The sequence below is a fragment of the Theobroma umbraticum genome, unplaced genomic scaffold (assembly GCF_002168275.2).
Source record: "Theobroma umbraticum cultivar Fairchild unplaced genomic scaffold, ASM216827v3 scaffold_228.0, whole genome shotgun sequence".
NCBI classification, from domain to species: domain Eukaryota; kingdom Viridiplantae; phylum Streptophyta; class Magnoliopsida; order Malvales; family Malvaceae; genus Theobroma; species Theobroma umbraticum.
In genome coordinates this window covers 983,670-1,007,999 of record NW_018397274.1, presented here as the reverse complement: position 1 = coordinate 1,007,999, position 24,330 = coordinate 983,670, and the positions used below count along the sequence as shown (strand labels likewise).

At 32.5% G+C, this 24,330-nt stretch overlaps 2 protein-coding genes across 5 annotated transcripts; both read right to left on the bottom strand.

The window, feature by feature from the left end:
* Positions 1 to 1,716: 1,716 nt before the first annotated feature.
* On the bottom strand, positions 1,717 to 10,707 carry LOC110427187 (ATP-dependent Clp protease). Of its 4 annotated transcripts, XM_089785416.1 has the most exons (15): positions 10,078 to 10,703; positions 9,352 to 9,413; positions 9,080 to 9,171; positions 8,900 to 8,983; positions 7,961 to 8,007; positions 7,154 to 7,228; positions 6,994 to 7,071; positions 5,010 to 5,072; positions 4,637 to 4,707; positions 4,457 to 4,556; positions 4,189 to 4,293; positions 3,912 to 3,974; positions 3,625 to 3,747; positions 3,180 to 3,338; positions 1,717 to 2,089 (listed from the first exon to the last, which is right to left on the bottom strand). In XM_089785416.1, exons 1-15 carry the CDS (start codon positions 10,588 to 10,590, stop codon positions 2,081 to 2,083), a joined length of 1,644 nt encoding a protein of 547 aa, XP_089641542.1. In that variant the 5' UTR covers positions 10,591 to 10,703; the 3' UTR covers positions 1,717 to 2,080. The 4 variants fall into 4 exon arrangements, 2 of the variants coding, with proteins under 2 accessions (XP_089641542.1, XP_089641541.1); XM_089785415.1 differs by lacking the exon at positions 1,717 to 2,089 and having other exon boundaries at positions 2,096 to 3,338; positions 10,078 to 10,704; XR_016352019.1 differs by lacking the exon at positions 1,717 to 2,089 and having other exon boundaries at positions 3,200 to 3,338; positions 3,625 to 3,760; positions 10,078 to 10,707.
* A 4,176-nt stretch (positions 10,708 to 14,883) lies between these two features.
* On the bottom strand, positions 14,884 to 18,573 carry LOC110427122 (Major facilitator superfamily protein). Its single transcript, XM_021442540.2, has 5 exons — positions 18,242 to 18,573; positions 17,634 to 17,851; positions 16,915 to 17,355; positions 16,228 to 16,385; positions 14,884 to 15,976 (listed from the first exon to the last, which is right to left on the bottom strand). The coding sequence occupies exons 1-5, from the start codon at positions 18,363 to 18,365 to the stop codon at positions 15,079 to 15,081; spliced, it is 1,839 nt and encodes a 612-aa protein (XP_021298215.1). The 5' UTR covers positions 18,366 to 18,573; the 3' UTR covers positions 14,884 to 15,078.
* Between the last annotated feature and the right edge of the window lie 5,757 nt (positions 18,574 to 24,330).

Below are 24,330 nucleotides of genomic sequence, written 5' to 3'. Positions count from 1 at the left end.
TCAAAATAGTTTATGGTATTATTGGATTTCACTACACCAACTTTCAATCGAGCATCTATGGTTTTAATCGAATTGGAAAAATTAGATTAAGTTTTTTTTTGTTAGGAATGATGGCTTTAATTAAGAAAATGGTAATCAGTTAAGAAATGAGGGTACTCAGTTTGAAATAATTAGTTTTTTTTAATTTTTTATTTCAAATCCCTACACAATAATTTTTGGATATTTGAAAAGGAAAAGACCCAATTCCGAGTCAATAATTTTTTATACCGTGTCATCTGCCATGTGGCCTGTTGACGAGTCATCTTGTCATTAATATGCCACGTGGTAGATGATGTAGCATCAAAAGTTACCAATTATACCATTGATTAAAAAAAGTTAATTAACAGTTAGTGAAAGGAGTTTATTTGACCAAAAATAAAAGTTCAAAAATTTATTTGAACGCAATAAAAGTGTTAAGAGTTAAATTTAGTTTCTTGATATAGTTCAGAGGCTTATTTGAGTATTTAGTCATTTTTATCAATTATAATTAAACTATTCAAAGTTATATATTCATCAATTTGTAACAAATATACCTCTAATATTTTATTTTTATTATCATATTTGAAGAGGGGAATTATTGTTGTTGTGATAGCTACAAGACTACAAGAATAGACGAGCTCAAATGGTAATATGGGCTAAAATTGCAAGTGGTAAAATGAAAGGGATTGAAAATTTTTAAATTTTGAATGAAGAAAAACTCAATACAAAAAAAGATATTTATTGTATATTGGTTTCATTCATGTATAAATTCAAGGGCATTATCTTAATCTTCCTCCATAGATTTGACCTTTATTCTCTCACCCCTTTTAAATCCATTATTAAGTGAAATGAAAAGGATACATAAGCCCATCTAACTTCCTTATTAAGAACGGAAAAGAGGCTAATGATTTTCCTCTCACGTGTAATGTGGTTTACAAATTTTATCAACTATTTGCATTCATTGATTTTGTTACTATTATTAGTTTTATAAGATGGAAATCGAGTGGCTTGAGTCATTTTGTGTTGGATCATTTCAAATAATAAAAGTTTAGATTATTTTGGGTTTGGATTATTATGAAATTTAAATTTTATCAATTTTAAATAATGATAATTTAGATAATTTGAATTTAAATTATTACGAATTTAGATCTTGGATGAATTGTTTGGTAGTGTTTGAATCATTTGTTGATTTTTAAAATCAAATCAAGTTAAATTCAAGCAGGTCATTTAAATTCAAATGAGTTAAATTTGATCAATTTTTATACCTTCTATTAACTTATTTAAGGACAAATTTAATCAACTTGCATTCATAGATCATGCAAGGGTAATTGTCTTTAAAACAAATAATTACATCATGTAGCAAATAATCTTTATAGATTCAAAGCTAGGCAATCAAAACAGTATTTATGAAACGGAAAAAGTAAATTCTTTCTATTATATTTAATTTTTACAATTATATATAAACTATTTCATTTCCATTTACTCCTTATTCTTTATTCTTACCAAATAAATAAATAACAACTTTAAAAATAAAATATTCATAAACTAAAATAATAATTAACAATAAAACTAATTGGACACCTACTTTCGAACATATTATGTTACTTTAGTAAATATTATACATGGTTTACATTGTAACATTGTTCATGGCAAATCACTAATAATAATCAATTAAATAAAAGTGAAAAATCAGAGACATTAATCAATAAAAAAATCATTGATTATTTGAAAAAGTACTACAATATTTCAAAAAATTCAGATTAATCTTCCAGCAAAAATTCTGCTCATTGATTAACAATGATAAACACAAGAAGAAGAACTATTTACACATTTAATTTTCATTTTTGGTACAAGTGAGAGCACTGGCTCAAACTTAAAATTTCTGTAGGAATCACCCCAGCTTTACCACTTGATCTAATAAGCCTAAATAGCCAACTATATTTACACTAAATAACTAGAATAGTATTCACAAGATCCCACCAACTCCCCCCCACACAACTTGAACCTCTGCTAGTACCCTTTCTCCCATAAGGTCGCCAACCAACCTTATTCACAAACATCTTCAAGCACTCTGTCATATCATTTAGAAAAGAAAAAAGCAAAATTAAGTAAATGTTTCACACAAGAAATCATTCTTGAAGCTTACATAATTTTCTTTTTTCTTTTTTTCATTTTAAGTTTTCGGTGAGAAATTGAATAAAATTACAATGCAACCACAACTTGATTACAGGTTGAAGTCTGAATTTGATCTTTATACTATTTCAATTTTGTGATTTTGATCCCTCAGTCTCTATTTTAATGAATTTAATCTCACTAAAAGTTGATTAAAGAAAAATTGATAAAGGTGTTAAACTTTTGTCATTACTGTTTTGTTGATGATATGGCATATTAATTGAAAATTTTCAACCACGACACACATTAGTACAAAAAAAAAACCTTTAAATTTTAATACAAATACTAAATGTTATTCTTTAAAATTTTTTAAAAATATTAATCATTATTTAATCAAAATTAATTGTGATATTTTTTAGACAGATATGTGTCACGTAACCAAAAAACTAATCAACCTCACTATGTTAGACCATCACCAAAATACCACGTCTTTTAAGTTAATGCATAAACTATGGAATTTAGATAAATAATTCATAGACTAAATTCATTAGAACTGAGATAAAGGACTAAAACGATGGAATTTAGATAGAAGAACCAAATTCAAACTTCAACCTTTCTTTAATCTTCTCTTTCTCTCCATCTTTGGAAAGCAGAACAGTTTCAAAACTTTTTAGTGTAATAGATGGACTTCAAACAGCATATACATAAAACCAACACAATGTAACAAGCTTCAGTGACATCCCATTAATATGTATTACGCATTGAATTCCATGCGCCAGATGATATTGAATCCTAACACTGAGGACCTATGATATTCAAAACTGTATAACTCCATCTGAATTATTGTCCTCTTACAAGTTAGAACACCCTTTGAAATCATGTTTCTCTCCAAATTCTGTTAAAAATTAACCACCCCAAATCCTGACAGGTTCTACTTAATGAAATTCAAATGTTTAATTTAAAAATTAATAAAGACAGGACAAACAATAACAAAAAGACGCTCAAAGTTAGACAACAATTTACAAAGAGGGTGCATCAGGAGAACATACCACAAAATCCTTCAATGTTCTTTTTGCAAGAAACCTGTCCAGTTCACCATCACCATAAAGAATTTTAGCTCCACATCCTGTTTCATCCACTGACCCAACAGCTTCTTCATCAACCAAAACTGCATTTACACCATGAGATTCCATCTTGCTGTCTGGAATCTGTTCAAATGCATGAGTATATGGGCACAAAATAATTAACCTCTTTTTTTTCTTTTGAAAATTCCCTGTCTAATTGAAAAGGTAAATCCCAACTCATTGCAACTAAAACTACATTTCAATTTGAAGAGTAAAATGTCCTTGAGCAGATTACTTCTGGTGAAAAAGAAAAGAGTTCCCCATCTTGTATGGTGCTTTAGAAAAAATAGGCATCTTAGAAAAAGCATCTAAACAAATTAGCTAGCACTCACGTTATGACACCAAAAGATAAAAGAAACCATATGGGTACCTCAAACATTGCTTCTGTAAGAATGTTTTCCAGTATGGCTCTTAAGCCTCGAGCACCAGTGTTTTTAGCCATTGCCTTCTTTGAAATCAATCTCAATGCATTTTCAGTAAAATGTAATTTGACCTGAAAAGCTAAACTGAAACAAGTTATCACAAGGGAAATCAACAATTCAAATGCTCATGTCTTTTTCTGGAAGACCTCAAAAAACAACAAAAAAGGGGGAACAAGTCAGACAGAAAAAGGTACAAAGTTTCATGACCAACAATAGAATAGGATAGAAGGCTTACCCCATTCATGCTGAACATTTTCTTGTACTGCTTACCAAGAGCGTTTTTTGGCTTCATGAGGACCTATTGATAATTAACTGTCATATTTTGTCTATATTCTTTAAACAAATGTAGAAGTGTCTCAAAGTGTGCAGTTATTTTGAACTTTTAAACGTCACTCAACAACTACATAATATAACATCAAAGGTAAAGACCCTTTTCAGAACAATAAACTACTCCAAGGCCCTACCACAGAATACACATGACAATAAGAAAAAGAGAAGAAAAGAAAACACACCTCAACAAGTTGGTCCTCATTTAAACCTGATAAGCTAACTAAAATGGGAAAGCGCCCGATAAATTCAGGAATTAATCCATATGCAATAAGATCATCACTTTCAACCTGCAGGTTCATAATCAAGCATGAGGTTACAATTCTGATTTAGTGAAGAAAATACTTTTTAAAGAGAAATATACAATGAAGCCAGAATTTCCCTCCAAACAAATATATAATGGCAATGGAAAAATATACAGTTCCCTTAGCCATCTTGAGTTTTGATTCTCACAGATTCCAACAATGACGATGTAACTGCAGCAGTAGTCAAACCACCGCTCCTCATATTTGCACGGACAGGTGCTCCAAAGCCGATAGACGAATCTTGCCGTCTGAGACAATTAAACCATAGCAAAAGCACAATTTTAACAAACAATCACCATGAGTATAAGACATTAAATGATGAAATTACCTTTCTGAAATGGTTTTCTCCAAATCAATAAATGCCCCACCACATATGAAAAGTATATCCTTTGTATCGATCTGCAGCATTATTACAAGGTTACCAAACACAACACCCACCACCCCTCACCACCACCAAACACACAGACACACACACAGAAGGTAACATCAGTGGAAAGTGCCCAATTATCTGAAGGTGACTAAAATATTAATAGCTCAGATTCTTATTCATATATTATTTACTGATAAGATCCTCATAGCTAATAATTAATTGAAGACAATCCTGCCAAGATGGTTAAATTTTACTCATAGTAAATCATATGATAGGCCATTTTAACAGATGAAATCAATAAATTGAATGCAGAGAGAGAGAGAGAGAATACCTGAAAGCTGTCACCACGAGGATACCTCCGAGCTCCTTTATCAGGAAGGGGAACATTCACTATCTGAGAACAAAATATACATAATCTTAGTTCTAGGGAATTCTTAATTATAGAAAAGCAGAGCTCTAATTTCCCTTCCCTTTACCACCACAGGCAGATCTGTGCACAGTATATTAGTAGAGGGGGCAATTGGGCAAGTTGAGTTACATCATTTCAGCTCTAATTCACTTTGGGTTTGGATCATATTGGGTGTTAGGTCGTTTCAGATTTAGCTCACTTCAGGTGTGAGTCATTTAGGGTTCAAGTATTTCAAGCTTCAAATCAGTCGGATTTCAAGTTATTGACCTTTTTCCTTTCCAAAAAATGTTATTGACTTTTTTAAATTAATTAATTGAGTAGAATTTAGGTCAGTTTGACAACAAATCATAATTTATATTATATTTATCAGTTTTAATTCCATCGAAATTTAAATCAAGAAAATAAATGTTTCTTAGGTTAAGTTTTGGGTCGTTTCTGATTGAGTTAAGGTCGTCTTTGTTCCAGTTTGTATTTCGGTTGGGTCAGGTTTGTATTATTTCAATTTAGAGCCAATTTGGGCTAGGCTTGGGTTCGGTGGGTCTTTTGTATCCAGGTTGCTTTGCCAGGTCTATTAAGTATTATGATATCTACATATGAAATTGTAAAATTCAAATGCTAGTTTGAACTTTATGGGTAGATAAGGCTACAATTCATTCTGTTGAGTTTTACACGTTTGTAAAGATATGCGAAAGACATAAATAAACACAAAAAAGACTTAAACACATTAATGACTGAAAAACTTCAACTCAGTGTGTAATTTGTTTTATCAAGATCTCATTGTAAGTAGTGGGGATATTTAAACAGCCTAAACTAAGCCAAGTGGTTTTTTGCCTCCTTAGAGAGTCAAGTCAAGGTTCAAGGTTCAAATCCCCTCCCCTTTTAGACATAATTGTGCCAAAATAATGATAAGGCTGTTTAGCAAGGGACTGGAACTCAAGCTTATCATATTCGAACGATTCTATTGACCCCATAAAAAATTCAGATCTGCTCAAAGGAACATGACTAAAGATGCCAGATTCAAACAACAACATTCTCCAATGGAGACTGGAGTACCAACCTTATGAATCCAAATGCATTAAAATAAAACATCAACATGGAATTTGACCAAATAGTTAGGTGCCATTTGGTATTGTTGTCAGTTTTTGTATTTAAACTTTGTTTAGTTTTCAATTTTTTAAAACTCACTACATGTTTGGTTATTAGAAATTTGATATAAGATTTTTAACAACAGACAAGGAAAGGTGGTTGAAGCATGAACCCTTACTAATTGTTCAAGGAGGTCTGTGGTTCTAGTGTCTTCAATTGCAAAGTTTCCTAACCTGTCCGACATTTAAGGATATAAAAATGTGTGTCTGTGTGTGTGTTTGTATTCATGCATTTCACCAATGGATAGTGCCAAAAACACTTAATGTAAAGCACCAAACTTATACTGCCAAACAATTTTGATCTTTTTTTTTTATTTTGAATTTTTGCAAATAAAAATATTATTACCAAACACACTTTTTTTGTAGTTTCCAAAAGGAAAACAAAAAAGAAAAACAAAAACATCACCAACTGACATATAGCATCCATTAACTGCTCTGAGGAAACATATATAAATAGCTCAAACATATACCCCATGAAGATTAATCCCAGCCTTAATATCGCTTTCTTAAGTTGCCAATAGTTTAAATAACTATTAACCAACAAAACTAGGTTCAATAAATCTATGTTTAAGGGCATTTTCACTAAAACATTAGTCTATACTACTGTCGGGAGACACTAATCAGAAGCACAATGTTCATCAAAATCCATGTGTAAGGCAGATTAGTGACAAGAGTAATGAAATACAAAACTGATTTCAATTAAGGTACGCAATAAGAAACCACGGTTACTGACAATAACAATTAAAAAATGATTTACTCACCGCTCCTTCCAGCAATTTCAGCAGTGCTTGTTGAACACCCTCTCCAGATACATCTCTACCAATATTTGAACTCTCAGCCTGAAGAAAAATCAATCGAAGCTATCAAATTTGGGCATTGAGTATCAGTATGCTCAATTCACATATCAACAACTCAAAAGACCTTCTTAGTTATCTTATCAACTTCATCAATATATACAATCCCATGCTGAGCTGCTTCGACATTGAACTCAGCTTCCTGTACACCAAGAAAATATCAAGCAATTGTAACACTTAATGTAAGATGAGACTAGATATGCAAAGATCAGGCAGAAATTTCGGAAGCATAAAAACTAAAATACAGTTTAATATTTCAAGATTACATAACAGAGGAAATAAAAATAAAAGGGAAGAAAAACATTAGTAAGGAAAAATAAATTTTGATTCATCATAAAAGCAAATTTGGAGTTATAACAGCAATTTCTTCATAACAAGAGTACAACATTTCTGTACACCAATTAGAACATGAGTTTATAATACACCTCAGTGTTAGTTTGTAGTTTTTGTATGCCAATTTTGAATTTGGAGTTGACAGCAATTGCTTCATAACAAGAGTACAACATTTCTGCTACAATTAGAATACAAGCCCATAATACACCTCAGTATTAGATTGCAGTTTCTGAATGTCAATTTTGGCTTCTGTTTTCTATGCTTATCACCTTCGAATATTTATTATGGAATAATTAGAAATAACAGAAAAAGGCAAAAGAAATGGGAGCAGGAAGATAGCGGTGTTTGCTAGTTTGTACGTATGCATGTGTTTGTGTGTAAGTATATGCAAATATATATATGTGTGTGTGTGGGCGGGTGTGTGTATGTATGTAACTACAGAAAAGTATATATAGACTAGGCACACACCACTACTTTTAAACATACATGATTCTAGGATTAGGAAAGATTTATTGTTATGAACACAAATGGTGAACCATACCACAAGTAGCTTGTACAAAATTGATTCCACGTCTTCTCCAACATAACCTGCCTGGAAAATAGAAGGTAAAATTATCAGCATTTCATTGCACTTCACAGCATAAGCATAAGCAGTGGTAAAAGATCTACGATCATGCTGTTAGCTGAACTTAAAGAAAGTCCCCTAGAACTAACTGTTTCTTGGATAAGTTTCCAGTCATTGGCAATATATTTGAAGAAAATTTGGCTAAATAAGTTACATATCTCTTTCTTAGTACGTTTTATCAAATGCTAGTAAAATGACCTCTGAATATGATTTCCAAATAAGTTTCGACTGAGTTAGGCATGCATCAATTTGAATTATTTGCATCTCCATGATTTAGTTTTTCTCTAAGAAAAAGAGACATTATCGACAATTAGTTGGGTTATGTTAACTTGTAAATTCAAGAACTGGTGTAGTTAGACATGCCAATTGAAAGCTATAAAGCAAGAGAAAGAAGAATGATGCAGATGTGATAAGAGTTAACAGAAACCGCAAAGAAAAATCATAGATGCTAGCACAAGCTTGCCATCAGATAGAAGCAAGGTTGATAGCCTTCATAGGGCATGAAAGTTGAAGCTCTAGAAAGAAATCACCAAATTCCAGGTCTATGAATATGTTTCTACCCAAGAAAGAACATATATTGATGAATTTCACAAAATCATTCAGATTGTCACAGTCCGGGTTTAGGGTCAATGAGGGAGAGAGATGGAGCAGGAAAAGGTTAGTACTCATTGTCATTTACTTGGTGATACTCATAAAAGAGGGGAAAAACCAGTCAAAGGAAAATGAAATTATTATTTCCCTTTTGAAGGGAAATTAGGAAAAAGAAAAAAATCAAGTACATAATCATAGAATGCTTCAAAATAGACAAGTGACTGCATATGATCAAGAATATTGTAGTCAGATCTAAGGGTTCACTTGCCTGTGTTAAAGCTGTTGCATCGGCAATGACAAATGGCACATTCACAATGCGTGCTAGTGTCTTTGCAAGTAATGTTTTCCCTGTCCCCATATTCAAGGTTTTAAAAGAGAAAATCAAGAAAATAATCATTACAAGCAGCATGAAGTTATTTGGCACATAAGGGAACATGACTATACCTGAACCAGTAGGACCTATCAACAGTACATTGCTTTTATCCAATTCAACAAAATCATTGGCATCATTTTCATCATCACCCAATATACAAGCCCTAGTATTAAGATGCAAATATTCAGTCTAAAAAGGTAACATCCAATAGATATGTAATTTGTTATATAGCGTTCACTAATTAAACTAGTTGTGAGCAAAACTGAAAGAACTGATAGAAACCACTAATTGAGGATTCCAAGGGCACTAAACTGGTTAAACAGGAAGACCAGAAAGCACTAACTCGTTCTGCTGGGAGGCATGATATATCCTTTTGTAGTGGTTGTAAACTGCTACAGATAGCACCTGTGATACGAGTAGACCTTCAATCAAACAATGAAAATATGGATGATAACTGGATTTGTAAATTTCATAATGCTAGCTTTTACAAAAAATTTCTAACAATTATTACAGGCCACCAAAAAGTTACAAAGGAAAGTCTAGCCATTTTTATTCTTAAATGGATTAACAAGAAAAAATCCATTTGATTAATGGGTGGAGCTAGGATTTCAATGTGGGAAAAAGTTTAGGAGATAGCAGAAAGGTAAAGGAAATCGTGGAAGAAAAGGTGTCGGATTGGTACCCTTCTTCTCCTTCAAATAACAACAATTACTTTCCCTAGTCCCTTCCCTCCATTTTCCTTACTTCCTACCAAATACAGTGCAGATGTTGGCATTGTTTCAAACCAAAATGAAAGAAACTTCAAAAACCTTTAGAGATGATCAGCTTCCTTACCCGCATGCATACCTAACAAGCAACATTTTTGGGTAATGTTCCTTGAGTTGAAGCCAAGTTGAGTTTTATTTGTTGAAAATTCAAAAAAACTTAACCAGTATAGTCATTCAATTTCATTTCTTAACAGTCAGCTTTAGAAACATACAGAGAAATCAAATTCTAATTCGATTGCTATTAACATTAATTGATTCCCTAAGCAAAAATGTCATCAAAAGTAAAAGTAAGGAAGGCTTACCTTCTTTGCCTGTTGTTGGCCGATGACAAACTCATCCAGCCTCCCACAAATCGCCTTCGGGGTGGGCAATTCCCTCTCCAACCTCCTCGCCAGGTCACCTTTGTCTTCATCAGCATCATCATGGTCATCACTGAGTTTTGCAATCTGGCCGGGTTCTTTTCCCGAAATCCCCTCGGTGTCCCCCATGATCCTCCCCAGTTCCACGAAGCTCCCCTGCAAAGGAACCAGCTTAAACGGCCGGAAATAGAAGGCCGTTTTACAGGTAGGGCAGAGATTGAGAGCCTGGTAGAGGCCTGGCTCCCGCGCCGTGATGGAGAGTGGGCGGTTAGAGAAAAGCACGGGCATTTGGTTTGAGCACCGGGGGCAGTTAACGTCAGCCCTAATGTGATCGAACTCCGTTCCGTCCCATTTTTGGCGCGAAATCGACCATGATGGCGTCACCCCAACAGGGGTTTTACGGCTGCGGAGGGCTGTCGTTAGAGCTCTGGCGGTGTGCTTCACAAGTGAAAGCATGCCGTCGATGGTTGTTCCTTGTGGTTGAATTGCAACTGAATACGGAAGAAGGCGGTCGGGAGTGGTAAAATCTACAAATCAGTGAGACTTTGCACTGTGGAGTAAAATGGGAAAAGATAAAAATTAGAGGAGAAAATAGAAAAAGAGAGAAAAAGTAATATTTTTTTGTAAATACTTTGATAGGGTAGATGGAAAATTGATTGAGTCAAAAAATGAAAAGAAAATAAAATTATTTTATTTTATTATTCTTTACAAAAATGTAATTTAAAAAAGTGATAAATTTTTAAGTATGTAAAATTGTACTCTAATTTCTTTTCTTTTTTTTTTGTAAATAAGGATGAAAAATAATTGCTTCAATTTTTTCAACTATATTGTAGAAATATTCATAATGAACCAAATCGAGTTGAAATTAAATTTTTAATTATATTTTATAAAATGAAAATATTAGTATTTTATTAATAAATTTCCCTGAAAAACTTTTTTAATAATATTAAAAATTTTAAATATAAAAAATCAAAGAACACGAGAAATATCACTTCTATTATCGTAGCTAAAATAAGACTGATGTAATTAATAATCATAGTTATCTCATCATCATGATGTGTGTGCCGTGTCGGTGTTCTCATGATGCGGGGATTCTAGGATGTGGTGCCAGTTCCTTGTTATTTATTGCAATGGAATGCTTTGCCTTGAGCTGTTCCCGATGTCTGAGGCGGCGGTCCCAAGCTTTCATCATGGTGCCGTAGTCCGGAGGCTCTTGGATTGAGTTTGTTTTGGGAATCTCTTCTCTTTGTTCACGTTTAGGACTTGGAGCTGATGGTTCGGCCTTTGGTTTTTGTTTTCAGGCCCGTTTGTGTGCCCATGTTTTTGGCTACTTGGCACGTGGTGCCTTACTCTTTTTGGTTCCTTGTGTTTTCTTCAAGCAGCCACCTCCTTCTCCTTGTGTGGCAGCTATGATGTAATTGTACAGTTTTTTTCCCAGATCGGACGTTAATGTCACGGGAGTTTTTGGTCAATCAAGTGAGAAACTTGACTTGGCATTTCGATATTGAGATTTAATAAAATTATTTTTTTGAAAAAAATCACAATTATCAACTTAATCTAATAAATTATGATTTATTGAGTTATTTAAAATTGTGGTACTTTGAATACGATCCTAACTCATTGAAAATTAGGAATTTTTTGATTTAACAATAGAAGGTAATTATTTTTAATAAAATAGCAAGTGTAATCAATAATTTTAAAAGTCAGTGTTCATCTGTTGCAGAATGACTCTTATGTGGAACAATCAAATGTAGAGGAGATTGTATGCATTCTATTTGTGATCAACAGCAGTTACGAATTGATGAGGTGGAGATAGATTATCTGCAGCTGGTCAAATGGTTGAAAAACAAGTGTAGCAATGGTAGATTGGAACACATAGTGGAAGACTGCATCATGTTAGAAGAAAATAGAGTGGCTTACACGATAGCACAACATGCAAAGTATACACAGGATGGTATACTGCTATGGAAAGAAAGCATGCAATTGCCTTCTTGTATAGGCCATGTTGTGAGTCAGGATCAAGACTCATTGTAATATCCTGTCTTGGTAAATGAGTTAGTTCTGTATTAATTAGTGTGCCTAAAAATGTTATCTGTGGATTGGACGTATTATTTCAATGATTTGGTGTTAATAAAATGCACCTTCTTTCAAAAAATAATTTTAAAAGATTTTGTCTTGTATTAGTTCAAATGCTTAAATAACTTACACGCAATTAATTTTTAATTTTTAATATTTAAGTTTGCTAGGTAAAAATGAGTAACAATATATCATCTTGGAGAATACTTAATGGTAATAAGCTTATTGGTCCAAACTTCTTGAACTGTTATGAAAACTTGAGAATTGTTCTAAAGTAAGAAAATAAATTACATGCCCTCGGAACTACGACCAGTTCCTACTAAGGATGATGGTGATGAGGCACAAGAATCCTATCAAACTCATAAAAATGATGATGATTTGGCCATTTATGTGATGTTATAAGAAATATTAATGCTCAAAGTATGGTTTTGCACCTCAAAAAATTGTTCGATAAGCAAAATCGTACAAAAAGGTATGAGACATCACAGAGATTATTTCGATTTAAGATGATAGAAAGTATTTTTTGTCAAAACACATGATTGAATTATGATTAGTTGCATAGAGAAGCTTAGGCAATTGGACTTTGTGGAGATCATGAACTCAATATTAGCTTAGGTTTATAGTTTCTACAAGACAGCGATTCACAATTTGTGATGAATTTCGGCATTAAGTGATTGGAAGTTACCTTGCCCGAATCATTGAAAATCTTGGATACAAATAAGAAGTCCATCAAAAAATAAATGAATGCATTACTTCTTGTTTCATGTTTTTTTTTTTTTGAAATACATTCTTGTTTCATCTTCTAATGGTAAGAAGTCGATGATGAAGAATAATGGAAAGAATGCAAGGGACTCAATCGGCAAGACATAGAAGCCTAATGAGGGCATCCAGAAGGACAAGAAGAATTGTACTTAGCATCACTACGACAAGTAGAGGCGTAGGGAGAGGGGCAAGTAGGGCCTCCAAATTTTTAAAAATTTATAATTTTGTTATTGTTTTGTTTTAAAATTTTACAATTTTAACTTTTTTAAAAAAAATTTATAATTTCATCTCTTTTGAAAGTTTCAATTTAACTAGGACTCTAAACACATAGAGCTTGTCTGCAAGTACCATGCAATACATGATCCTTTGCACTCATATGATGATTTAACATGTAAACCCAAAAGTTTTTATATCATCATGCACATCATAGAGAATCTTGCTTCTACTTGGACTCTATCATGAAAAATTTTACACAAATGGAAACTCATGTTTGAATGCTTACATCAACTATTATGCTTATACATACTAATTGAGATGATTACATCATTTTTATGATCGATAACCACCAGATGCTATTAGCTCATCTGAATCTCTTCATGTATATGCATGATAATATGAGATATTCAAATATTCATAATTGCATTAGTTTTTGCATTAAGTAAAGTAGAGGTATGCTTTTTCATTATTTATCCTAATCAAGTTGATGATCTAGAGCAAAATAGCAAAAATTAGAGTTAACTTAGGCAAAACAGGAAGCTTTGATTCCTTCTCTATTTCATACTCAAATCTCCGAATCATGTTTTTTGGTAACAATAAGACTTGTGGTCTGTATGCCTATACAACCAGTTCTCAAGCTTGACTATAAAAACTAGTAGCAAACTCCCAAATTGTCTCAAGTGACATAAACCTTCAGCTTTATTAAATTCTTAACTCACAGGAGTTAACAAGAAGGCAGTAGAAGAAAGATGTTATTGAATATTTACATAAAAAATGTTAATTTATGGCGGCACAATACAAGCCATGATAAAATAATTAATGACCAGAAAATGCAGCTCCATTCCTCGGGGCAACAATGTTATATGCATTTGTGGGTTCCCATGTCAGTCTTTTAGCAAACATTTTGATAGATTTTTACACCCAGTGGTGACTGATGGTGAAGTATCATGCAGGAGGGGGCCAAGCTCCAACTTCAGGACATGTTTGAGACATGTTTCTCAGCAGATGGTAACAAGAACATGCAGACCACTTCTCTACTAAATTCCTTAATGGGTGTCTTTCCTTTTCATAGGTCACTTTTGCCCTTTTGACTTATCAATGGGAGCTTAATTATGTTTCATATTCATGCATCACATCATAGTTGCTAGATCTGCTATCTCTCTCCCTCTAAATATACAAAAGGACCCCTCATTCCTTATAGCGAGAAAGTATTTGGCTAGGTCTCCACTAGCTACTTGCATATTCCTTTCCTGTCATTCAAAGAAAGCAATAAGGTGCTCTTTCATGAAGAACGAATGACGGTTGATATATATGTGGATAAAAGCCAAACACTAGGAGAATGCATTGAATCCTTGCAAATGAGTCAAGACCAAAATTGATAGATCTATTGGGACCCTTGACTAGATATGCGCATCTTCTTTACGAAACCATTGAAAAACAGTATTTTGATTACCTACTAATTACCTATGATTGATATCATATTCATTAATACTATGTTGACGACACACCGACTTTAGTGAAAAAGCTAGAAACAAGATTTACTTTGTTTTCATCTACCTCTTAAGTATCATGAGATATTACCTTCTTCTCAAAAAATTAACTTGATAGGATGTGTGATGTTTACCTTTATAATTAAATTTATCAGGATCCCTTTTTTTGTTCGATATAGAATTGAAACACCTTACTTCTTCTAAAACGCTTAATCTAACATAACTAACAAGCTAATTACGATGGCCCTCTATCTTCTACACTTCTTTACAAAGCCTGTAAACGTCTTAATTAAATAGCCTTTTTGCATGGTATCATAAATATATTCTCTGGTTTATCTCAAATACAAGATAGGAGTAGATAATTTCCTTCAGATCAGATATATATGTATACAGTTTCATTTCATGGTATATTCTCATCTCCAACATCTTTTGAAAGTCTCATCAAGCTGAAATGGCTCAACTCGCCAGCCTCAACTGCCTCATTCTGTGCGGTGCCTGATGGGGAAGAATTAGAATGCCATCTAGCCCAGAAGAGATAGTTTAGGAAGTTTAGAAAGCTAAGGACCGCTAGCAACCAGTAGAAAAGATCGAGCCTGTCCTTGTTGAGATCGTTATCACTAAGCCAACCACCTTTGGAAGAACCTGATGATGTGATCTTATTCACCAGGGAAACAAGCACTGAGCTCAAGTAGAAGCCGAATGAGTAAGAGCAATAGGTTATGGCTGTCAAAAATGCTTGCATCCCTTTCAAGGACTGCTTGTAGAAGAACTCGATGAGGCCAACTGCAGTAAGCATTTCTGATATTCCGAAGATTAAGAACTGCGGGGTGATCCAAAAGATGGATATTATTTCGCCCGAACCCACGGCCGCGTCCCTTCTCTTCTTCTCCATCAGGGCTGCAGCAATCATGGAAAACGTTGCGAGAAAAAGACCCGAGCCGATCCTGAGTAGAGGAGAAATTCCGGATTCATGACCAGTAAATTTTCTTGCAAAGGGGACAAAGAATTTGTCGTATAGAGGGACTATGAAGATGAGCATGATGTAAGGGATGGACTGAAGGGAAGCTGGAGGGATATGGAAAGACTTGGTCAGCTGGGTGTCCATAGCACTTCCTTGTTGGACTGAGAATGTTTGGAGCTGAGCCAAAATGGTGTTGAAAACAATGGTACAAGCAAATATTGGGATAACTGAAAGCAATATCCTCACTTGCTCCACTTGGGCAACACTGCACAGTCTCCACCGACTTTCCTTTGTATTACTCCCATCTTGAACTTTGATGCACGCCTTGTCCAAGAACCTGCCATAATGTGAGAAACCCAAGTTTCTAATTAACTACGGATTTTTTAGTGTGGAAAGATGCATGTAGTAATTAACAAACAAGATAAAATCCAGTCTGAGTTGCACTAGCTAGGAAACCTAACCTTTCACAACATGTAGGGGTACTAAAAATCCAAAACTAGCTTGATTCAGAACACAACACTCAAAGCATTAATGAAAAACAAGTGAATTAGGATAGTGGGATTGTGACAAATATGCCAGACTAATTACCTGAACCTCTGGGTGTGAAGCACATTGCCAGATTCAGAATGCAGATGTGAAACTGATGCTGATCTGTTGGGCATGCCGTTTTGTTTTCCATTAAGCATCTGAGGGTTAGAATTCGATGGACAAATTTGCTTTCTCTTTAATATGGCCGCCACAAATACCTGAAGAAATATGTCCAAGTAATTAAGAAAAATCAGAATAGTCCAGTGGATTAGTATTCATAATTAATAATATTATGAGTGAGATTATAGATATAGTCCAATATTATATGTGCAAGATTCTATATTTCATAATAGTATAATTGAAAAGACAACTTTATAATTTTCTCTTTAACAAACCACATATTACTTTTCCTTAACTAAACAACATGTGCAATATAATTATAATATACATATTCCGTGACTCATGGAATAAGTGTTATCGAGGAAACTCAGTAATAACTATTTTGATATATTTTGAAATAATCAGTCCGTAAATCAAATAAAAAATAAAATAATTATTCTTTCCAACCAAACATGCACCAAGTGAATAAAAATGCAAGGCTACTAATCACAAGAATCTAAAGCACAGCAAGAAAAACATTTATGTTAATAAAACTAAAAATGCTCACAAGAATAAATTCGTTGCGCGTGTGCGTGTGCATGCGGAAAACAAAAGAGAAATGAGAAGCATGAGATTTGAGTTTATTACTTGAGCAATGGGGGTGAAGATGCTTCCTTGAGGAGGCTTGTTCCTGTAATACAGTGTCCCAGAAACCACGCTGATGAGTCCCATCGCCATGGCGGCTGCAGAGACTCCAAACCCAACATCCATACCGGCATGAGTTTGGATCCACACTAGAATAGTCAGGGCAATGAGTTCACCCATGGAGAAGGCGAAATAGGCAGCATTGAAGTAGGTTGACAGCTTCTTGGACTGCGAGGGGTTGGTTTGATTGAATTGATCTGCTCCATGAGCAATCATGTTGGGTTTAACACATCCGCTTCCTAATGCCACTAAGTACAGTGCAACAAAGAAAATCAAGGCCTTGAAGCCCTTTGCTTCCACGCAATCCTCTCCATCAATCACCATGTTGCACTTTGGTGGCTTTAGTTGGGGAAGATGAGCTTGGACTGACAGTAATATGAAACCCTACAGTTTTTTTTTTTGGGTTTTTTGCCCACAAATAATGTGTAATAAACAAATTAATATAGATTGCCATAATATTAATTCACATGAGTTTCACTTTTAATTTAACAAAAAAGGCTACAGTGCTTGCCAAACTTCAACTGCATACGAAAAGTTAAGCCACTATCTTTAAAGGATTGAGAAATTAGAAAGAGAGAGAGAGAGAGAGACAAAAAGGGAAGGAGAAAAAAGCAAAACAGAAACGAAAAGAAGATGGTGGAGTGAAGATCAGGAAAGCTTACAGAAAGCTCCACAAAGCCAAAGATAAGCATGGTCCAGAAACTCCCAAGATAAGAGTCTGAGAGGTAACCACCAAGGAGGGCCAACAGGAAGATAGTTCCAACAAAGTTTGTCACTATGTTTGCTGACTTTGAGAGGGAGAAGTGCATCTCATTTATCACATATGTTATAAGGTTGTTCCCTACTGCTGCAATTGCCATTATCTCAAATGCTTGGAGCCCTGCAAAATTCATCCCCCCTCACCAAAATTAGCACTCAATTATGACCAGAGAGTATATATGACAACTGTAGTAGTGTAAAAAAGATTTACTCCATCGGTATCTCATGGAGTGTAAAAAGAGAGAGAAATATATTATAGGTTCAAGTGAAAACAAGTAGTAAGTAGTAATATATAGTTACCAATGGAAAAAAATATAGACGGATATGGAAAATAAATAAAGACAGATATGGAGGAAACTAATATAGACAGGTTGGCGGAGGGCAATAGTACGTATGATTACAACCAACTTTATTGAAGAGAAACAAGATACTCAACTCAGTTACAAACAAATATTCTTATTAATAATTAAAAAAGAAAAAGGGGTAGGAGGGGGAGAGAAAGAGAACAGACCAAGAACAAATGCAGCAGCCCTCATGCCGCCATGCTTGTTCGGGTTGGAAGGCCTGCCTCTCCAATCAACTGTGCTCTCTTCTTCCGTCACCCACACTTTGTTATTCCTTCTACTTTCTTCCATTTGCACTCCTCTCTCCTCTCTCTCTCTCTGATAAAAAGTAGTCTCTTTACAAAGCAAAGCAAGGGAAACGGGGAAGCTGATTTGTTTTTCTTACTCCGTGCTGAATTTGAGGCAGCCAAAGTGGGTTGTGTCCTAAATTTATAATCCCCACAAGGCCAATGGCGAAAGCCAATCCCCTCTCCCCTTCCTTCCTAGATTCTACTGAAATTAATGGAACTGCCTTGGACGAGTTTAAGCCCCACACGCACTCTGACCATGTGGCTAACACCTTGCTGCTAATATAATGTACTGCTTATCCAACAATTACAGCATGTTTTCCACACTCTTTGAAAAGGAGCGTGTGCGTTGTATTCCTTTGCCATATGATTTCCCCCTTTTTATTTTGCCCTTGTGGTCCACATTCAATAGGTCCTCTTATTTCCTAGCACCATTATGTCCTTTCCTTTCTCATTTTCGAAGATAATTATTTAATTCGGTTTCAAATTAAATATTTATTTTATTTATTTTAATGATTATTGTCAAAGAGAATTAATAAATGCAAAATAATATTTGTTAATGGTTAATCCCACGTGACAATTGTTAATTTGGTTAAGATAACAATAATCATTAATGAATTCTATAAATTATACATTTTTAATGAACCGTCACGAATATACTGATATGTCATTTAACATTGATCTGCATTAAATATAAATCTATTTTATATTCGATGTATTATTACTCATGATAAAACAAAGTTAAATTTCGAATTTTTTTAAATAAATATAAAGAAAATATTTAATGGTCAAACTATTCTATTGTCGTTTTGTAGTCTCTTGAATAATTGAATTAAACGTACGTAACAAGGTAGTATGTGTTATGTGGTAGCCCATATTTTTTTACTTTCAAACTAACGTGGAATGGATACCTTTTTATTTATCCACTTTTAAAACTTGGTGCACATGCATGTATTGCTTGTTATTTCCTTTTCCCATTTCATAAAATATATATAAATATAAGTATATAGATTCCGTTCCCTTTTTGTCTTATTTGAAATTTTATTTCATTTGGAAAATAAACATTCAATTTAAAACGAAGAAAATATAGATGAAAATTTAATTTGTTTTTAATCAATTTTTAGTTCTATTGAGGTGAAATTATCTACCGACACTGTCCGAACGAGAGGGGAAGATATTGAGCCTTTGAACCCTTATTTTTCAATTATATTTATTTCATAAATTTAAATTATTTTATTAATTATCTAAATTTAAGTTCCAAAATTTGATACTTACATCTATAAATATATAAGAGGAACCTTAACAAATAGAAATCCTTTGCAACTCAACTCAAGCTCAACCATCCTAACCCTTGGCTTTCAAACACTCAATCATCCTAACCAATATTTCAATCCAGCCCAGCACGTTGACAGTCATGTTTGCTCAAATTTCACGTTCCAAGTCCCATTTCATCGAGCATTCTATATAAATTTTATGTTCTATATGATTATTCTATCAAATATTGTGGTATTTTGGTTACTTTTATTGCTTTATGCTTTACCATAGCTACATAATAATTAAACCCTTAGCCGAACCATCCTCTCGAGGTAGAAATCATCCGTTCCGATCTATCTAAAGGTACCTTCAATCAAACCACTTCTACCCATATTTTTGCTTTTAAAGATGCAGGTCAATAAGATCATACTTTGCTATTTTTCATCTAAAAAAAATTGATATGTCGAGTCAAATCAAATGTGACATAAGAGAAATCAACAAATACATTTAAGTAGCTTTTATTTATTAAAAATTTTCAACATTTTTTCATTAAAAATCTTCTATTTCAGTGTTAAAGTTTTCAGCTTATTAAACAGTATTTAAATTAGGAAATATTATTTAAAAAAAAAACCTTTTTCTTCTTTTTCTGCTTCATCTCCCTTTTCCAAGATTCAAGAAAGTGGGTAAGGGAGGAAGAAAATGTGAAGGCTTTTCGATGCAGAAAGTGTGAATTGTAGTGAAGGAAAAGTGAGACGAGAATCGAAGGAGTGGGGACTGAAGAAGATATGGGGTGGCAAAAAGGTAAATATGAGAGAAAGAGGAATGAGAGCAGAGAGATCAAAATGGACCTCTCAAACCCAATTATTTCCTTCTTTTTCCTTTTTCTTTTTTCAGATAGATTTTTTAGTATCATTAAATACTCAAATAAAATTATTATTTAGAATTAAAACACAAATTTTTATGATATATTTCGTAATTCATAATTTTATCATTTAATTAATTATTCAAATAAAAAATTTTAATTTGAATAATTAATCTCAAGACTTAAATAACAATATTTAAATCAATTTGATTTTTGTCAAAATTAATTGAAATCTGCTATATGTATGTAATTAATTATTTTATTGGAATTTTTTTCTCAATAAAATATAAAAGAGATGCAAAAGAGAACTTTTCAAGAAGTCACTTATCTTAATACTACTCTCATCTAATCACCCGCAATTACAAAATGAAACACTTTTCATGTTATATTTATAATAATTATTTTATTTCTCAAATATCTTGTTTAGTTTTTCTCAATAAAAAGAAAAAAAATATAACACAAAATATTAATATACATTCTAGTAATTCTTCTATCTAAACACGTTTAATTGCAAAATTCTGATGAGATCTGGTACATTAACACTATTATGATTGTATCATTCTCGAACATCTTGTTACAACTAACAAATTGGATTATATTAACATCAACATGGATTAAAATTTGTTGTATGAAAAGAAAAAAAAATAGTAATAATTTTTACTAATTTCATTTTAAAAAAAGACAAATAAACCCACAAATTGGCAGGGGCCCATTTATTCTTAAAGTTAAAAGTTTAGAGAAAATGAAAAAGGAAAATGCCGACCGAGAGGGTAGGTGTGCCCTGCATTTGGTGAAAAAAGAATGCGAAGGGATTATTATTATTATTATATTGTAGGTTTAATGTGGGTCAATACAAAGACAAGAAAACCAAAGTCAAAAGGTTGTCGGTGTTATTAAACAACAGAACACAAAATGGGAATGATGTCCCAATTTTTTTTTTGATTGGCTTTAAGTTTATCCTCTTTTTTTTTTTTCCTTTCATGCCCCATTATAGTACTAAATTAATAAATATGTCTTCCCAAACTCTATATATTTATCGGCCACTAAATAAGACATGATCTATATGGGAGATGAAATTTTATCTCGCAAAGTCATATTAATTAATAGGTAACCAAAATGTTACAAATCAATGTTAACCAAATGCTTAGCAAGATCCATCTCACAGTAATAACATCACTTAAACAAATCCAAAAAATCATAAATAATCATAAAATTATAAAGTCACTACTAATCAGGTGAGAAAACCTATACATATATCGATTACTAAATAAAACACGATTTATATGAGAGACAAAACTAAAATATTTTTGTCAACTAGAACCATATTAATAGGTGATTAGAAAGTTACAGAAATAATCCTAATTAGACCGTTAGCAAGATGTATTTAGCAGTGATAACATCACCTGAACAAACTAGAAAAACCCATCTAAATATACAAAATGTACAATAAAAAGAATCTTGAACATTCCTTCATGTAAGCAATACTTAAAACAAATTAACACACACCACCTTTCAGCCTTTCATTGATCAATATGAAGGACTTTAACATATCCCAACACTAAATATTAAAATTGTTTTTCCAATGAAGTTGGAAGAAATGTCAATGATATGAGTGGTCATGGTCTCACCTAAATAAACCAGAGGAAATATATAGTAGACAGGGCAAAGTATATAAATAAACACAACTTCCTATATAACTCGATGATGAATTAGAACTTTGGCCTCACAAAACCACCCCAAAGGGAAATAATTTGTAGTAAATAATAAGGAATAATAATAAATAAAAAAAGCCATTTGACTAGAGGTCTTGGGTCTGATCGTGACACTTGGCAAAATTATATTGGTTGGTCGGCGGGAAAAAGTCAATCTTAAAGAATGAGGCATGTAGATGATATTTGTTGTGGACTTTGGTTTTCCTTTTTTTTTTTTGTGATATTCAAGTACAAAAAGAAGGAGATGTTCGAGGGTTTGATTGCGGGGGAGGGGAAAGAAGCGGGAGACAAAGTGGAGACAAAGGCATCCCCAGTGGATCCATTGAATGGGTCCTCTGATTATCCTCCAATCAAAGGCAAGGAAATTTAGATGATGCAATCAGGAAGTGCCACGTGTATGACCTCGTCATCCTAATCTTGATATGAAAAAGAATAAGCTGACAAGAAAGTTTGACTTGAGCTGTCTCTTTTAAGTAGAAAGGATTCCCAACAATGGGTGGGCGGATGACGACTTGCTTCTTGATTCAGTTTTTGTGGAAGCTGATATAACTCACTTTGACAGCGATGGTTATACCGTAAACTGGATTTTCCTTTTCTTCTTTTCTTTTTGTAGCTAAGAAACTAGAGTAACCTAAGAATGCTATTTTTATTTTATTTTTTTAAAAAAAAATTTATTGTTTTTCTTCTTTGACATTAATGTTGGTTAGTGCATTTAGCCTAATAAAATGTACTTTACGGATGAGTTCTTATAATTATGACGTGATGTTTGAAAAAGACTTTGAACTATTTAAGAAAGTTCAATTAAATATTTATTCTTTTATTATATTTATTTAAAATTTTATATTTTTTATTTTAAATTAAATAAATTATTAATTAAAATATTATTTGTTATTCTGCATCACGTGTCAATGTGGTGACATACTAATATGTTATAATGAATAATGATATAACATACTAATATGGTTTGATAATATGATATATGACTTTTTTAACTTTTATATCAGTGTTACGTAAATATATAACGATGAGTATTATTTGGATTAATAATAATTAATTAATTATTAACTATAAAAAGCTTAGTTAATTTAAAATAAAAATATATGAGATTAATTGAAGGAATAAAAGGAAAAAAAGATTTATTTGAGTTTTTGAATAATTTAGGGATTTTTTCTCAACCATTATGCCTACAATTATTGATGTAAACTTAATTAGATAAAATCCTTATAAGGAATATGCTTTACAAAAAAAATTATAAAGAGTTATAATTATGAAATTTTAATAAATTATATCATCATTTTAAAAAGTTCCTAATCAATAACTCTATCAAGACAAGATATTGATAAAAGTCGAGAAACTAATTCAAATTATGTTTCTTATTTATGAGCCATTCAAAAAACATGTTTCTTATTTATGAAATAAATAATTGATTTCATATATTGAAGTATGAAAATAGTTAAAATTAACATGTAGATGCTTATTAGAAAAACAAGTTCATTATAAGATTTTCATTTGATAATTGACTCAATTGTATATAAAAATGTTTTTATATGTGCTGGTTGTATAAGTGATTTTGAAATAAGATCTTATAATTAATTATTGATTAATTACCATTGATCAAAGTGTCACTCATCATTATATGTCCACATGTCATTGATGTAAATGGTGAAAATTCTATATGGTCATGTCATCATATCACATTGACATGCTATATATCATTAATTTTTACATGTCATCATATCACATCAATATCATATAGCATAAAATAATAAATGACATTTTGAATAATTATAATTAATCAATCACTAGTTATAAAAGTTTATTTAGCTCAAAATAAAAATAAGAGAGCTTGATTATATACAATAAAAGAATAAAGATTTATTTAAATTTTTTCTAAATAGTTGAAAAACTCTTTTAAATATAGTAAAACCCCTATAAATTAATAACTTCGATTAAATAATATTTTTCGTCGGTTTTAACTTGGGACCAATGTAATAAATTAATAATTCGCTAAATTTATAAGATAATACATTGAAAAAAAAAGCATAAATCTCACTTGATATATAAATTAATAATCCTTTATACATCAAAATTATATATATACATGACTTAATTAAGAGATTTTTATAAAATATGACTTCAAT

Excerpts from the sequence above, each read along its gene's own strand:
- LOC110427122 (XM_021442540.2), bottom strand. The coding sequence starts at position 18,365 with ATGGAAGAAAGTAGAAGGAATAACAAAGTGTGGGTGACGGAAGAAGAG. Across the intron at positions 17,852-18,241 it reads GGCTGCTGCATTTGTTCTTG|GGCTCCAAGCATTTGAGATA; the intron begins GTCTGTTCTCTT and ends TGAATTTTGCAG. Across the intron at positions 15,977-16,227 it reads CTTCACACCCAGAGGTTCAG|GTTCTTGGACAAGGCGTGCA; the intron begins GTAATTAGTCTG and ends ACATTATGGCAG.
- LOC110427187 (XM_089785415.1), bottom strand. The coding sequence starts at position 10,590 with ATGCTTTCACTTGTGAAGCACACCGCCAGAGCTCTAACGACAGCCCTC. Across the intron at positions 8,984-9,079 it reads GATAGGTCCTACTGGTTCAG|GGAAAACATTACTTGCAAAG; the intron begins GTATAGTCATGT and ends ATATGGGGACAG. Across the intron at positions 4,557-4,636 it reads GAGAAAACCATTTCAGAAAG|ACGGCAAGATTCGTCTATCG; the intron begins GTAATTTCATCA and ends TAATTGTCTCAG.